This window comes from Hippoglossus stenolepis, chromosome 17, assembly GCF_022539355.2.
Source record: "Hippoglossus stenolepis isolate QCI-W04-F060 chromosome 17, HSTE1.2, whole genome shotgun sequence".
Lineage (NCBI taxonomy): Eukaryota > Metazoa > Chordata > Actinopteri > Pleuronectiformes > Pleuronectidae > Hippoglossus > Hippoglossus stenolepis.
This window is the reverse complement of record NC_061499.1, coordinates 2862146-2879955: the sequence shown is the minus strand read 5'-3', so window position 1 is coordinate 2879955 and position 17810 is coordinate 2862146. Positions and strand designations below refer to the sequence as shown.

At 43.4% G+C, this 17810-nt stretch overlaps 1 protein-coding gene across 1 annotated transcript; it reads right to left on the bottom strand.

Annotated features, from left to right (window-relative positions):
* Window positions 1–861: 861 nt before the first annotated feature.
* Window positions 862–6673, bottom strand: vps45 (vacuolar protein sorting 45 homolog). The gene is made up of 15 exons (XM_047344176.1): window positions 6400–6673; window positions 5801–5935; window positions 5636–5696; window positions 5054–5133; window positions 4693–4761; window positions 4394–4531; window positions 4164–4274; window positions 3937–4071; window positions 3731–3844; window positions 3383–3550; window positions 3110–3268; window positions 2838–2945; window positions 1924–2045; window positions 1578–1709; window positions 862–1461 (listed from the first exon to the last, which is right to left on the bottom strand). The coding sequence occupies exons 1-15, from the start codon at window positions 6490–6492 to the stop codon at window positions 1380–1382; spliced, it is 1707 nt and encodes a 568-aa protein (XP_047200132.1). The 5' UTR covers window positions 6493–6673; the 3' UTR covers window positions 862–1379.
* Window positions 6674–17810: the final 11137 nt, after the last annotated feature.

Here is a 17810-nt window from a genome sequence, read left to right as displayed (position 1 = left end):
AGAAGACGACCGCTCGACCCCCTCAGCCGCCCCATTAAACTCATTTCAGCAAGAGAAGCAAACTCTTATTCACAGAAAGACTCATAAATGATGTTTATTCAGTCAAACAAATGAAATAAAATTAAAATAATATTTTAGTATGATATTTGACCAAAACTGTAGTTAGGGTTAGGTTAGGTAAGTTTGTTCACTGGAGATTATAAAATCTTTTCTTTACTTTAAATAAAAGAAAAACAGGGTAACCCTTCTTTGCCAAACTATGGACTGACCTCTGACCTGTTTCTTGACCTCTGACCTGTTTCCTGACCTCTGACTTGTTTCCTGACCTCTGACCTGTTTCCTGACCTGTTTCTTGACCTCTGACTCTGACTGTGTAAAGTTGTTTGTTTCCTTCTGGAGCTGAAACCTGAAATTATCAGAGTGTCAATTGAGGCAAACTGAGCGAGGTCAGAGGTCAGTCATCAGCTTCAGTTTAACATGATGGTTCACTGATGAGACAACAGCTCCCACTGCTGGTTAACATCTCACATTTCAAACTCACAGTTTGAACTTTGTTTAAATTCAGCTCTGAAGTTTCTCTTTATTAACTCGTGACAAATAATTGAGATGAACAAATTGATAAATAATGAAAATAACTGATAGAGAAATGAAGCCTCTCGGTGACCTCTGACCTGAGGTCACTTACATGAAGTGATAAATAGCTTGTTTCTAGTCTTTGTGCTTCACACCTGTTTTCCAGTTAAAGTGAAGGCGGACAGGAAGTGGATGTCGCAGCAGAAGCGTTTAAACTTTTTTTAAAGTCTCTGAGGAATAAACTAAAATATAAATTAAAAAATGACAAAAACAAATAATGAAGTCAAATTTAATTTGGAGAAAATGTTTAATGAATCACATGATGCAGTCATTTGTCAAGTTTATGATTTATTTAGATTCTAACCTAAAAGTTTAACATTTAGACACTTTAAAGGGACATTTCACCAAATACAAACAGAAAACCACCAGAGACTGACAGAGTTCAAACACTGAGCCTGTTTGTGTTGTTCCAGACATGAGCAGCTGAGCTGGAACCTGTGATGTGTTGGTAGTGAGGTTCACTGTGTTAGATTCAGAGGTGTTCCTAATATTCTGACCCCCGTAATAAAGGATCTTACACAAAAAGCAACAACACAGACCCCTGTCCTATGTGTGTCTGTGTGTGTCAGTAGGACGAACATATTTCCAGTAAACTGGATGAAACATGAGTCAGAGAGGAAATAACATCAGGATCTTTTATCTCTTTCTTTAACATGATAAGATCAAATGTCTTTTAAAATTTACACTGATTTCATGATGAACATAATGAGACTGATATGAATATGTGTGTGTGTGCGTGTGTTTTCTCAGCGTCTAGTGCCATGGCGACCACTTCCTTGTGGTCCATCACCACCGTGACCCATTGACGACATCACTTCCTCGAGGAAACTGAAAGAGAGAGAGAGCGAGGTAAAGACAGCTGCACTGTGACTCAGGTGTGTGTGTGTGTGTGTGTGTGTGTGTGTGTGTGTGTGTGTGTGTGTGTGTGTGTGTGTGTGTGAGACCTCTTGGTGTTGTGGATGCTGCTTCCTCCGAGGACGATGCGGACTCCAGGTGAACTTCGGTTCATGTTGTAAACAGTCAGAGCTTCTTCATAAGTGGCTCCACCAATCAGAAACACGATGATGTCCTGAGGCCTGCCACACGCACACACACACACACGCGCACGCACACACACACACACACACACACACGCACACACGCACGCACACACACACAGTTGACAGTGGTTGCTAAGGAGGATGCGGTGGTTACTATGCTTGTGTGTGTGTTTCGTGTCTCTCAGTGTGTGTGTGTGTGTGTGTGTGTGTGTGTGTGTGTGTGTGTGTGTGTGGTGTGTGTGTGTGGTACCTGTCTCTCAGGCTGCTGGCTCCCAGGTATGGAAACTGACTGTCTTTGAGTCGACCTTTAATCAGCTGATCCAGAGTGTCATGAAGCAGCGGCTGATGCTGAGAGTAGACGTTCTCCACACCCTGAAACAAACACACACACACACGACGGTGGTTGCTAAGGAGGATGAGGTGGTTACTATGCTAATATTGGTTGCTAAGGAGGATGAGGTGGTTACTATGCTAACAGTGGTTGCTAAGGAGGATGAGGTGGTTACTATGCTAATAGTGGTTGCTAAGGAGGATGAGGTGGTTACTATGCTAACATTGGTTGCTAAGGAGGATGAGGTGGTTACTATGCTAACAGTGGTTGCTAAGGAGGATGAGGTGGTTACTATGCTAATAGTGGTTGCTAAGGAGGATGAGGTGGTTACTATGCTAACAGTGGTTGCTAAGGAGGATGAGGTGGTTACTATGCTAATAGTGGTTGCTAAGGAGGATGAGGTGGTTACTATGCTAACAGTGGTTGCTAAGGAGGATGAGGTGGTTACTATGCTAATAGTGGTTGCTAAGGAGGATGAGGTGGTTACTATGCTGACAGTGGTTGCTAAGGAGGATGAGGTGGTTACTATGCTAATAGTGGTTGCAAGAGGATGACAGTGGTTGCTAAGAGGATGAGGTGGTTACTATGCTAACAGTGGTTGCTAAGGAGGATGAGGTGGTTACTATGAGTTGCAGGAGGATGTGATGCTGACAGCATGCTAATAGTGGTTGCTAAGGAGGATGAGGTGGTTACTATGCTAACAGTGGTTGCTAAGGAGGATGAGGTGGTTACTATGCTGACAGTGGTTGCTAAGGAGGATGAGGTGGTTACTATGCTGACAGTGGTTGCTAAGGAGGATGAGGTGGTTACTATGCTGTGTACTGTGACTGTACCTTGAGTCCTTTGAAGAACTGTTTTGTCATGGCGACGGCGTCTGTCGGCATGATGAGGTCACTTCCTCTGACTCGTTTCCCTCCGTACTCAACCACAGACTGAACCATCTGTCAGTGGGGGGGGGGGCAATTCTTTACTGAATCAGTTTATAAAAAAGTGTTTTTATCTTCAGTGACTGAAACAAACAGAAGAAGCTGTGGATCAACTGTAAATTGAAATATACGGAGCATTTACTCGTCCAATCAGGGCTGAGCTTTAGTGAGATCTTTACCCTGCGGTGGCGTTCAGACACTCCTCTCCTGCTCAGCTCGTCCATCAGTGACGGCAGGATGCTGCTGCTGTGGCGTTCATATCTCAGAGCGTAGAGCATGACGAGGCGCACGGCGTCCAGCTCTGACAGACGAGGATTCTGTAGCAGGCGACGAACGCTCTGAAAAAAGATGCAGCAGCAGAGAAGATGAGGCGTTAACGTTCCCGCTCTGTTGGTTACGGTGGTAACCATGGTAACCCTGGTCTCCTCAGACAGGAAACGGCGTCAGGTTACCTGCTGAGCGTTGGAGTGGTCGTTCTGACAGGCCAGCTCCTGCTCCACCTCCGACACCTCCATCAGCTGACGCTCCGAAACCAGCCGAGACAACTCGCCCACCACCGTCACGTGCTTGGACACGGTGCCCGACATCTTCTTAAACTGAGGGTAGTTATCGACAAACGCCTGCGGAGAAAAACATCTGGTCAACGTCACAGCTGGAAACGTTCAGACGATGCTTCAATGTCCTGGTTTGATTTTCAAACTTTAAGTTTGACTCTGAGCATCTACATCACTGAGAAGAGGCTGAGAACATCCTGTAAGTGACAGGGAGCAGCTGTTAGTGACGGGCCCCCGCTGTCTGACCTTCATGTCGGAGATGGACTCCAGCCTCTGGTGTCCTTTAGGTCTCTTCTTCTGGAAATCCTCCATCAGGTTCTTGATGTTGGTGCCGATCTCTCCGAAGTTCAGATACAGGTTCTGACAGAGACACGACTTCATTAACAACCTGACACACGTGTCCACATACTTCTAGAAATGGCGTCTCTGTGTGTCCTTGCGGTCTGACTCACGTTGGCGTAGAACTCGTCGTTCTCCGCAGACAGAACCACCTCCCTCAGGTCTTTGCTGATCCCCGGGACTCTGGACAAGTCGATCCTGTTGTTGTTGAGGCCGAGCAGCTCGTGGACCATCGCCTGGTACGTCCACTGTACCACGACAGAGACACACTGACGTGAACAGAAGATCTTTAACCTTAAAATGTGCTGATGTCCTGGTGTGGAGCGCTGTGATTGGTCACCTGGTTGAGCAGCGGCGTGATGGCGTCGTCGCTCCGGTCGAGGATCAGCAGCAGAGGAGGAACCTCCGTCTTCCTGAAGTCAAACAGCTCGTACTCCTTCGTGATGATTTGCTGTCGGACGTGAGAGAAGAAGAAGAAGAAGAAGAAGAAGAAGTCTCTTCCTTTAGAACGAAATCTTTAAATCAGTGATTTTAAAATCAGAGTTACTGTGTGTGTGTTGCCATGGAAACCTTGACGCTCTCTGCCAGGCGTTTGGACATGTCCGAGGACAGCTGGTAGCGGATCATGGGACATTTCTTTAGAGCGAGGAGGACGGACGTCAGACCCTGAGTACAGCGAGACAACATGGACGACTCCCAGCTCCGACCCTGACACACACACACACACACACACGTTTACTGCACTTCACACACACACACACACACACACACACACACACACACACACACACACACACACACACACACACACACACACACACTCACACTCTCACACTCACACACACACACACACTCACACACACACTCACCCTGGACACTCCGTGCAGGTTCAGTGAGAACAGATGTGGATTCACTGCGATGAAATCTCCATAAAACTCCTGCAGACACAGACGAACCATCACGGTAGTTTAACATCTGAACAGCAGCAAACCTCAGTTCAACTGACACATAGAAACTCATGTTCTCACCACCTGCGGCTGACGGGTGACGGAGTTTGTTAAAGATCAGTGAATATTTGATAAACAAGTGGAGAAAGTACTGTGTGTAATAGCATCTGTTATTCTGAGCAGGACTGATTCTATCTAATTCCCACTGAAGGAAACTGAAGACTCAAACCAACAGTGAGTTTTAACTTGGAGAGTTCATCAGGTTAAACTTGCTGTGACTCACCTGGACTTCAGCCACCACTTCCTGTTCGTCTGCTTCAGCCAGAGCTTTGATTTCACTCTTACTGATCACATTACTGAAGTCTGAAACACACGCACGCACACGCACACACACACACACACTTCAATGTGTTGTAAACTAAATGACATGACTACTCTTTGATGTTAGTTTTACTATCACATTAATAAATAATCTACATGTACATAGTATGTGTGTGTTCAAACTGTCCTAGACCCTTCAGGACCAATGTTGACGCAGAGTCGACAGTTTGAGACGTCTCTACGTCAGGACATTTTAATATGAAAAGATAAACAGCCTCTAATCAAAGGTGGGTGGCGCCCCACCACCAGAGACCGAAAACCACCACCAGGGACGTCCCCCACCCTGTCCTGTCCCTCACTTCAAACGACTCCATGGTCTTTGTTCAGAGTCTTTTCTAAAAACATCAAGATTCTCTATGAGGTTCTGCACATTCTGATTCCCCTACTTTATGTATTTCAGGAGGTTTATTATTGATGACATCAGAGATGATGACGTCCTCAGGAACTGATGTCACAGTGACTCTCAGGAGGATAAGTTACTTACAGATGAAGTACACGCCGTACTTTGGTCTCCTCAGCTCCTGGATCAGATGTTCTACGTTCTCCTGCAGAAAACATAGGTTAAAGATTTAGTCATCATCACAGCGGACATGACATCACTCATCACAATGAATGACATCATCACAGGGAGGCGGAGCAGCTCTCGTACCTTGGTGGGTCTGAGGAAGCAGATGGACTTCAGGTGTTTCATACTGTCTCTGTTCTGAGAGTCGATCCGTTCAAACAGGTAAACCTCCTTCTGCAGGATCTCAGACTGAGTGTACACCATGCTGACGATGCTGGTCTGTGACACACACACACACACACACACACACACACACACACACACACACACACACTAATATCCAGAGAGCTGCAGTCTTTTCCTACAGGCAGAAAACTAAACTAAACATAAACTCATGAGCATTTTATTAGGAACACCTCAGCCAATCACATGGCAGCACCTCGGTGTATAAGGTCGCAGGTGAGGAGCTTCACTTCCGGTTTGAATCTCACACAGTGACGTGATTGTTGCAGCAGCTGTGTGTTGACGTCAGGGGTCAGAGGTCAGACTGTGTTTCTGCAGAACCAACATGAATCTATGGAGCTGCTGTCAGCAGTCCGGCCTGCAGGTGGCGCTCTTCCCGGGCTCTTATTCATTAGTGGTTTATCAGTGTTGTTGCTGATCATCACACTTCATCTTCCAGTGGAGACTTCCTGTTCCAGGTCACATGGCCGTGAAGCAGGAAGTGTGTGTGAGTGACTCACCGTCTCTCGGTCCATCAGCAGCACCTTCATCCCGGGGCCGCTGCTCTCCACCATCTTAGAGACGTACTGCTTCACCGCGAGACTCACGTTCATGGCGGCGGCTTCACGAAGCACCGACAGCTGCGAGTTACGGTCCGGTTCGGTCCGGCTCTGTCGGGTCCGGTTCAGTCCGGTTCGGTCGGGTCCGGTCTAAGGTTTCTGTTAGTGTCGGTCACAACGACAACAAGCTGCTGGCTGTTTCCGGGTCCATCACGTCCTGACGTCACACGCGCGACACCAACGTCAATACGTAGTAAGCGTTTTTTTGGTGTATTTTCTCATCATTTTATTTTAACATATATTTGACATATAAGTATAAAATATATTATTACCGGAATGTACAAATATATATATATAATAAAACAAAGCTTTAGTGTTCGGTTTTACATTATTACTGTTGTTTTTATGTCTTTATTATTATTGTTGTTCTTTTACTAATAATGTTGTTAAATTTACAGCTGAAACTAACTGTGCGTTGATGATGTGTCACAGAAATATTGGAAAAATGATTTGGAGACTTTCACATCATCTCAGGTTGGAAACACAACTCACGAGGTTGATTGTAAAGTGATAGAGTTGCTGATGTCATCAATTACAAGTCAACTAATAAAAAATAAGCGTTTAATGTGAACTTGTCAAATGTTACTTTTGTTATTCCCTCTTTGTCCAATACAGATGTTGTATGACTACATTTTAAAATATGTCTGTCACGCCCAAAACTTTTATTTTGCTCTTTGTTATCATGTAAATATCATGAAGATGAGTCAGTGTTGTTTAAACACATTAATACAACTCATGTTGTTCACAGCCTTCATGTTTTTAACACATTTTGATGCAAAAGCACACAGACGTAGGAACAACGCCGTCACAACTAAGGGCTAATCGGTTCTAATGTTCTGTAAAGTATCTTGCATATCTCAGAACCATTCAACTTATCACCTTCACAATTGTCATGTGTGTTATTAAGGGTCCAGTGAAATGTACTTTTCTCATTGTTGTACATGTTATAATAATAAACTTTGATCAAAAACAGGTGAGCAGCGCTCTGTAGCTGGAGCAGTGGGGCCTCATCCACCTCAGTGACTTTGGTTGGGACGGAGCCACTGAACTCATGTCGTCCATCTTTATTTATAGTTTATGGTCTGAACACAGTGAACATTAAAACCTTCATGATTTATTACAGGACTGTTGCATGCTGGGCGTTCCCAATAAACTGGAACAACACATTATAAACATTGATGAATGTTCTGTTATAAACTGTGTAGTAACAATATTTTCCTCTGCACTGCAGTGAAATGAGATGGAAATAGAAATACCTCTGAATTGAACTTAATAGAGTCTTAACATATTATTGTTAGTCACTTTGGATAAAGCGTCAGCTGAACTATATGTTCTTATGAACATATAGTTCAATATGTGATAGTAAACAGGTGATTTATATTAAAGGAATTTATGTAATTAATAATCAAATATGATTTCAAAATGATTACATCAAAGACTTAAAAACCATGGTGCTTATTTTTCAACTCTGGATGAACAGTACATCTAGTGTTTGGACATTGAGCCGTGGATCAGTTCGAGCTGATGAACACGTCAATGTTTTCTATGGAGCCTCTTAATGAATAACGTGTAGAGGGGTCGGTTTGTCCTGTACAAGCTGTAATATTATTATCAATATTATTATAAATTTTATATGATACGTACGTAAACCTATGACTCAGCTGTAATTAAGTCATTCATTTATGTTTCTGTTCACTTGAATGACATTAAGGAATATTTCATAGTTTTTGATGATAACAATGAAATCCACTTAATATTTAATGGAAGCAATACAGGCCTGTTCAGGTCACTTATCATCAGCTTGATCTAGATGAATGTTAGCTAATCAGCTAGCTTCAGTTTTTATCGAATAAAGTTTCTATTTTTGCATTCGTGGAAATTTCGCACATTAATTTTAAAACATTCTTCAAAATCCATGTCACATCTCTTCCTAGTGTCTAGAGTTGAAAACCACAACTCAAAATGATGGAGGCGGTTTTAAACCAACTAATGACTGAATATTTGATAATATAAATAAAATGCTTCTCTAGCCGGTTAGCTGAGCCCTGAGCTAACACATGCTATAGATGTGATGAAGGCACGTGAATCAGTACTTCAGCTGATCATTACTTTAACTATATATATATACTTAGCCACAGGCAGCTAGCTAGCATCACAGCTATGACTATAAACATCAGCAACTCGTGTCTCACTGAACTTCAGCAGCAGCTGTTAGCATGTGTTCAGATGCTAATTAGCATCATGTAGCTGGATGTTAACGGGAACGTGTTACTGTTGATACTTTAGCGACGTAACTTAGCTTACGTTGGCTATCATTAGCTTAGCCTAATTAATGCTACACAATTAGCGTCGTGAGATGAACGATCGTGCGTCCCGGTCGGTGACTGACCCGGGTCAGTGCAGCTGGACCCGGGTCGGTGACTGACCCGGGTCAGTGCAGCTGGACCCGGGTCACGTTAACTGGTTGTGAAAGTCTGACTTTAGTTTGGTTCGGATCTATTTGTTGGGACCGTGGTTGACACGCAGCTGTGGTTCGGCTCGACCCGGGGATAAAACGCTGCTGAACGCGGTTGAATTGACGTGACGTCGCGATAAATCTGCAAAAGGTAAATGTCAGATAACGACATGTTTATATTTTTAATTAGATTAATTTTTTGTTGTTATTCCAGTTTATTAAAAGTGACTTTTGGGCCAGCACTGGGAGATATCCATCCGCCGTGGTGTGGTACATGTGTCCTCACTGCAGCCGGAGGCGGGGACGTAGCGGAGGAATACGAGGCTAGAGCCGTGATCAGTCTGAGCAGCCACAAACGGTGTGCCCGGTGCTAACAGCTAACAGCTAACCCTCCTGTCTGCACTCATTCACTCACTAACTCTTTTAAAAATACAGTTAACGCTAGAATAAGTTCTCATTTAACATTTAAAGTCTCCGGATAAGGTAAGCGAGCACCCGCCTCACTTTTTATTCAGATATCATGCAGAGTTTTTTAAGTCACTCAGTTAGCTGCTGGGCTAGCCTGCTAGCATTGCTAGCTGGATGGTAAAATGGCTGAGGAGGGGGGGTGTAGCTCAGCATCATGAAATGAATCTCTCACAGTTTGTTTACATCATGTTTACATCGTGTTTACATCAGTAGACCAAATGTAAATATTGTTCATGCTAACATTGTTAGCCTGTTTGTGCTCTCATTAGCATGTTAGCTGAGATTGCTAACCGTTTAAAGCCAGTTGCTTGTTCAGTTCTGGGTCAGTTCATAGATTAATAATTCAAATGTAAAACTTTCAAACATTTAAGTTTTCAACATTTATTAAATAAAATTTTCATTAAAGACAAAGAGAAAACAGAGTCTTAGTGTTCACACAGCAGCTAGGCTAACTAAGAGCTAACACCCAAACAAACGTGAAGTTTATCCATCAACTAATTCATTCTTAAGTGTGACTGTACATTATGGTTCTTTATATTCAGTAATGTCAGTTGTATTATGTTTGTCAATGACAATACACTGTCACATATTATCTGTCAGTGATGAAGAGCAGACACAGCAGCTGGAAACCAAACAATGTGATTTATAAATTCATGTATTAAAGGTCCAGTGTGTAAGATTTAGGTGAAAAGGATCTATTGACAGAAATTTAATATAAAATAATCCTATTGATGTTTTAACGACTGTATTTCATCTAAATTATACAAATTGTTGTTTTATTTACCTGGAATGGACCTTTATATTGAAATACTTTATATTTACATCGGGGGGGTCCTCTCTTTGGAGGCGTCATGTTTCTTGTGGTAGCCCCGACTGGACAAACTAAACCCTTTGAGTTTTTATGAAAACTGAAGGTTACCACAGGTTCTCTTTCATGTTTGGAAGAGGGGGTGTTCAGCTGCCACATGACACGTCACCACTTTATGTCACTACATTCTACACACTGCAACTTTAAGTCATTTGAGGTTCTGTCATTTCATCTGTTTTATTTTTGTATCATAGTATCAAAGCTAATTGTGGTTTACAATATATAAAAAAAATGTATTAAGCTCATAGAACTCTACAGAAAATATCTTCATGTAAACTCCATCACAGAATAACATTAAGTAGACCTGCTTACACACTAATGTCATGCATCACATGTGGAGCTAGCAACACTGGAAAAAGACTAACTTTTTTCACGTGGTATTTAATCATTTCCAACATCCGACATCCACAAATACAGCAAGAGACACAGCACTGGGGCATCTTTAAAAGACCTTGGACCCAGAAATGGATATCTCACAACTTACCCGACTTGTACCAGTCACACGTTGATGTGTTCACACCAGTTGTGCCTCCCTCTGCAGGTGAGGAGGGGACGATGGAGGTGGAGCGAGCTGCAGGTGGTGACCTGCTGATGGAGTGTGATGAAGAGGAGCAGGAGGTTTGGCCTCGGACACAAGAGACAGTAAAAGAGAAGGATGAAGGTGAAGAGTTAAAATGGGCTGAGTTTGAATAGTGAGTGAATGGATCACATATTTAACCATATTTATTTATATTGTTTATTGTCTTTACTACATTTATTAGAATGAATACTTTTTTACCACTGAAACCAAAATTAAACTGTGAATTTCAACATAAACTTTTTTTTTCATAAACAGAACGAGTGGGATGTGTTAAATATCAGGACAGGAACAGAGTAAAAAACAATATTGTACAATATCTCGTCTCCTCCACATGTAAACAGTTTATATTCATATAAAATACAGAATTGAACTGAACGTCGGCGGCTAGCAAAGACAAAATGGTCGGGAACATTTGTAATCGATTATCCATGATGCATTTTACCCTGGAAGTTCAGGCTTATGCTGGTTCTTCAGGAAAAAGGTCACGTGATAGGAGCATGGCGAATCAGCACTGGTTACTCCGTGGCCGAAAAGACTCGATCAGCAAGTGGTTGTGAGTGTCTGCTTCATCGTTTCCAAACATTTTCATTTCTGCCCGTCCCAACTAAAATGCAGCCCCAGAGTTTTCAAACTAAAACGGGACCAGCAGTATTAACAAACATCTCTGTTTTAGTGGCTCACTACCACTTCAGAGTAGTGATGGCATCTCAGGTGAGTCCTCAATGTGTTCACACCTGAACACTGGAGATGCTGAGACAGGGGTGAACACCAGGTGTGAACGGGGCCTCAAACACGACTCTGTCTCTGCAGGTGTGAGGACTGTTGTCCGTCCCATGGAGCAGCAGTCAAAAGACCCCCCACCAGTCAGGATCATTCCCATCACATTCCAACCAGTGAACAGCTGCAGCCCCACCACACTCAACCACACAGAGATGGTAACAAAGCTGCTGACGATTCAGATACAATTTTGTATCACTGCTGTAGTCTGTGATTCAACGTGTGTGTGTGTGTGTGTGTGTGTGTGTGTGTGTGTGTGTGTGTGTGTGTGTGTGTGTGTGTGTGTGTGTGTGTTCAGCCTTCAGATGGTCCTCTGGACTTAACAATGAACGGTCAGCTGGTTCCTCGGCTGCCTGAAGGTCAGTTCAGTTCTGTCTGTCTGTCTCTATCATGACAGGGAAAGTCTACAGATTCCGAACCAGTTAAACTAGGGGGATCCATTGAGTCGGAGCAGAGACGTTAATTTATTTTATCTTCATGTTGATCCTTCAGGTAGCGGTGCAGAGCTGAAGCAATATTCTCAGCCCAAAGGTTCAGCCATCGGTTTCACCTCAGTTGAGATCCCCATCACTGTGACAGTCATCAGTCCTGCAGGAAGTCGTCACATCAACACTACCATCTCCCTGTTCTCCACCTCAAACACACGTACAGCTCCAAAACCTGCTGCTGCTCCACCTGAACCTAAGGCAGGCTCCACCCCCATCATCACAGGTACACCTCTCATCAGAAAGATGCAGTTTAAACACGACCTGTTTTCTAACCTCCAAGTGTCTGTGGTGCAGGTGTGGTCTCAGGTGAAGCAGCCCAGAAGGTTTTAAACAACCACAACGTGAACTTCAAATCCAGCTCGCCTCTGACAAACCTGAAGACCCCACCCATCCTGTCACTCACCTCAACACAGACCACACAGCCAGCGTCAAAGAAGAAAAAGCCTCCTCCCAGCTGCAGCGGACCTGCAGCTCCTCTGAAGCTGCGACACAAAGGTTTGACTGAAGAGACGAACGAGTTTCTTTTATTTTCTTTCAATGGGCTGAACTGCTTAGATCATCCACCACCAGAACACACTTGACTGCTTGTGGTCACCACATGGTCACTTGACCTCTACAGATGTGGACAGTTGTTTTATCTCTAACAAAGCTCAGGCTTACACACACATATAAATGCTGCGATTTTAAAACCAGCTGTTTTGTTAATCTTACTCTGCTGACAAACATGGATTGTTTCTGTGATGATCCACAATCTGAACAACAGGAAACAGGTCGGACATCTTATAGCATGTCTTCTGACAGGAGATAATAAAATATAAATAGATAAGTAGGACATTATATTGATAATGATTTTTACATGAGTTGACAATAGATTAATACACATAATCTATAAACATGTTATGGAGCAGAGTCTTATGACTCACGTCAACATTACATCCACTACGTCATGCGTGCAACGTTCCTGCAACCTTTTAAAAAATATACTGCATTCATTACATACATGTCCCATAACTCACCCAAAACATGTGTCGTCATCAGTTGTTAACTGTCACATGTTGATGTCTCAAAATGTTATATACTTTAAAGACGTGTTATTGGAACAGTGTTGTCTGATGGGATATTTTCGTCAGCACTGAATACCTCAGTTAATATCAAGGTATCTTGTTTGTTGTACAGCCAGCAGAACAAACACGCAACCAACATATATACAAAATAAAAACATAAACAACGTAAATAATAAATAATGAATACACTCATGTAATGTTTTTTTTTTATATTCAGGTTCAACAAACCGAAGGAATTAAATTTTTGCTTGATTATTGACAATTCGTCCTTCTCCATGTCAAACATATAATCGCTCTTAGGATTACTGACAGTGATTATAATGGGGGGTCTGATGTGAATCCTTGGATATTATTTAAAGTATTCAAACCATAGAGAATTATCATCATTATGTCATCTGCTTCATTTTACACAAACACACAATTCAGAATTTAGAAGAAAGTTTTGAGAGTTTGAAAAAAGACTGAGGAACAGTTGGAAGTTTCTCGTCGTCCTTTATTTCTGAGATGAACCAGGTGTGTTTGTTTCCTCAGGTCAGCTGGGACCAAAGTCTCCTCCCGCCTGTACTGTTTGTTTGTCTCAGTACAGATTCATCCCGGAGCTCAGAGGATTCATGTGTGTAAGTGTTCGATCACATCAAAGACGTTCAGCTCCAGAGCTCTGAGAGCTTTAATCAGTTTCTATAGAAGGAGAATAAAGTGTCATGACCAGAATAACCTCTCCTCCTCTTCTTCTTCTTCCTCCTCGTCTTCCCCCTTCTGCTTTTCTTCATCCTCCTCCTTCTCTTCCTTTCTAGCTGTGCAGCCCTGAGATTGCTCAGAGTCTCCTCCTCTGGAGGAACTTGAAGAGGAAGAATAAATCTCGCATGTGGAGCCGAGAGAAGAAGACAACGTCCCGAGTGTCCAGAGATTCTCAGAGCAGCAGTAAAGTTTCCAGGACGGGATCAGGACTTCCTGCTGTGAGTTCAAGCTGCTGACGCTCTTCATCTACTTCCTGTTTGTCTCCTTCAGTCTAAAGTCGTCTCTCCTCTGCAGAGGACTCGCAGATCGTCTGATGACTTCCTGTCAGACCAGTTCACCAGCACCGCCCACCCCTCTGACCTCAGCAGCCGCCAGCAGGACCTATCTGAAGCCACCCATGCCCCCCTTCAGGGGAAACTGGTGATACTGGTGGAAGATTTCTATTACGGCTCAGCACGAGGAACAAACTCCGCCAAACCTGACCAGCATAGCAGAACGCTCACTGGACCGTACCGCTGCATCCACTGTCCCATGACGCTGTGCAACAACCTCGAGTGAGACGCGTGCACACGCTCACACTCACTGAGGCTCAAACAGTCCTGTAGTAAATTCTGCTCCTTCAAGAAATATCTGCTGCTTCCAGACTCTCACATGTCGAAATGATACTAGACATTTATTTAGAAATTCATGTCTTTGTGTTTCAGACTCTCTGAAAACATCGAAATACATTTTTCATTTTATGGACAAAACCATATAAAGATATAAATTCGCTTCACGTCTAAATTACACCACAGATTAACTGAGGAAGGACAAAGAGCATCTCATCCTGGTTTTCAGAGTTAAAGTCCTCCAGTAAAGAACTGTGTTTTATTTTGAAGCCTCATACATTCTTCACTACTGCAGATCATTTTTTTAACTGATATTTTCTGTTTTAATAAAAATCTCCATCCAGTTTGTCAGAAAAGAATAAGAAGTGAGTGTCGTTGTCTTTCTCAGGTTGATGAGTCACATGCAGCAACACGTGATGTCTCAGGAGGACAGAAACTCCATGTCCTTGTGTCCTCACTGTTTCCGTCACTTTCCATCTCCATTCAAACTGCAGTGCCACCAGGAGGCTGTTCACAGTCAGTCTGACTCCACAGGTCTGTCACACACACACACACACACACACACACACACACACACACACACACACACACACACACACACACACGACCTATACTTGACACTTGGAGTTGACAGTCGTCTTGTTGCTGTGTGATGTGTAATCTTGAGTTATTTTATGTCAGTGTGTTGTTTCCTCATGCTGTGTGTCTGTTGTGTAGTTACGTGTAGAATCTGTGAGCTAGAGTTTGGCAGTGAACCAGTTTTCCTCCGGCACATGAAGAACACTCACAAACCAGGAGAGATGCCGTACGTCTGCCAGGTGAGACGACGACGACGACGACAGCTGCTCACACGTTTCCACTGTGGCTCTGTCTGACCTCTGACCCCCGTCTTCTCTCCTGTGCTTCAGGTGTGTGACTTCAGGTCGTCGTTCTACTCAGACGTGTGGTCGCACTTTCAGGAAGCTCATGCTGACACCAAGCACCTGCTCTGTCAGTACTGTCTGCGAGTCCTGCGCAGTCACACCTGCTACCAGCAGCACTTTGCCCAACACCAGGTACACACACACACAGACACACACTTAGATACACAGACAGACAGACACACACACACATACAGACACACACTTACACCCACACACACTTATACACATACACACACACTCACACACGTCCTGTTGTGAACATGATATCTCAAGTCTGTCCTAAGGGAATTTCTTCACATTTTGACCAGTTGTCACTCAAAGATGAACTGATTAGAGGTCAGAGGTCACAGTGACCCAGAAGTTTGGTCTGATTTTCTCTTTTTAAAGTGATTTAAGTATCATGAAGACAAATCCTTCAAAGTCTTTTCTATTTCAACAGGTTGTAATGTGTAAACTGTAAAAAAAAACTGTGTTTTAATGTTTTCGGCTAAACTCAATTTTCTACAACTGTGTGTGTTGATGTGTTTCAGAAGAAACACATGTTCAGCTGTGACAAGTGTCGTCTTAACTTCCTGTACATTAAAGAAAGGATGGAACACAAACTGTTGCATCACAAAACCCATGTCAGACCTTCTCAACTAACCGGACTCAAGCCTGGAACCAAGGTATACGTCACCTCGAGGTCACATGGTTTTATCTGACGTTGCTGTTTGTCTCAGAGCTGAACAACTCGTGGTGTCTGTGTGTCTGTGTGTGTGTCTGTGTGTCTGCAGGTGACTGTGAGGACATACTCAGTGGTTGAAGGGGCTGAGAGTGAAGAAGCGATAAAGAAAGCTGTCGTTCCATGCAAGGCAAGTCACTTCAGGCCGTTAACATATTACCTCATATGGTCAGATGTCATGTGATAGACGACATCCTGAGGCAGCAGGATTCAAACTGTTCTCACGTTTCATCACATTTCATCACCTCAGACAAAACAACGCTGCAGGTTTCTGTCCTAAGAGATCAGGTCTTATCTGACATTTTGGTGGACTACATTACCCATAAGCCTCGGCTGCGGTTGCTTTGGAGACTAGGACCAGTCGTAGCTTTGTGTCAGAACTTATTTGAGCTGCAGATTGTGAAATTTCAAAGCTTCATCTCTGTGATTAGCTGTTTCTTTGTGTTTCAGGTGGTAAATGTTGAACCGCCGCCGCCACAGGATGTTCCGAAGAGGAAACCAGTGGAGACTCTGGGCCCACTACTGTCCAACCTCAGGTACTGGGACGCACCTCTACAGTTTATATTCACATGATCGGGTCGAAGCTTCGAGTCTCCATTATGTTTGAGTCTTTGGAACAGTCAGAGGCTCCGACGACACTGATACACCTGAAAAATCATGTCACATGACATTTTCAAGCACACTGGTCATGTGACGTAAACAGGAAGTAGATTGTCTCCTCTGCAGTTGGTTGCTTAGTAACAGAAACTCCTCTGAAGGAGGAACAGTGAAGAGTCGGAGCAGGGATTTCTTTTCTCTGAGCGACGACGAGGTGGAACTGTTACTGACAGGAAGTGTTAGCGACGCTTTGTGTTCACCGCTGGTAGTCGAGTCATGTGACTGATGAGAACCAATCAGGAAGAGAACGTGTCATCGTTTACTAACGTCTCAGTTTCTGTTCAGACTCAAACACAAACCCAGAGTTTTCAAACTGAAACGAGACCAGTTTACACAAGTCTCTGATTTAGTGGCCGGAAACTCCACCAAGCGTAACCATAGCAACAGTGATGAGTTTACAAACCCAAACATAGTGTCAGTGTTAACGGATTCTGTGTCCGTTGTTCTGTCCTGAGCTCACATTCTGATTTACACTGTTAAACTGTTCCCTTGTCAGTTTCTAAATCTGTGTCCCTTCTCTCTCTCTCTCTGTTCCAGTAAAGCAGCCGGTGTCTCTTGGCCTCTCCAGCACTGTGTCGAGTGTCTGTCTATCGTTCACGACTTCAACTCTCACTTCCCGTCTATGGTCCACTGCTTCCTCTGCAGGTTCCTCACTTGCTGCTCCACATCGTACGCCAACCACATGATCAAGTACGTCTGCGTCTGGTCGTTAGCTTTAGCTCATCTGATCGTTACCTTTGTTATTGAACCAATTTGACGTCTTTATTATTTCAGCACAAACATAATTGACTTCGCTCCTTTCATATGTAATATACATGTATTTCACATGACGTCATTCTCATGAAGAAATCGAACCAGTTCACACATGTAACATGATCTTTTCCGTGTCTCAGCTTGAATAAACTGTTGTGTGATTGTGTTGATGTGATGTTTTCACAGTAAACATTCAACCTCCAGGAGGAACC

Excerpts from the sequence above, each read along its gene's own strand:
- vps45 (XM_047344176.1), bottom strand. The coding sequence starts at position 6,492 with ATGAACGTGAGTCTCGCGGTGAAGCAGTACGTCTCTAAGATGGTGGAG. Across the intron at positions 4,762-5,053 it reads AAGTGGTGGCTGAAGTCCAG|GAGTTTTATGGAGATTTCAT; the intron begins GTGAGTCACAGC and ends CTGTGTCTGCAG. Across the intron at positions 4,275-4,393 it reads GCCTGGCAGAGAGCGTCAAG|CAAATCATCACGAAGGAGTA; the intron begins GTTTCCATGGCA and ends CACGTCCGACAG.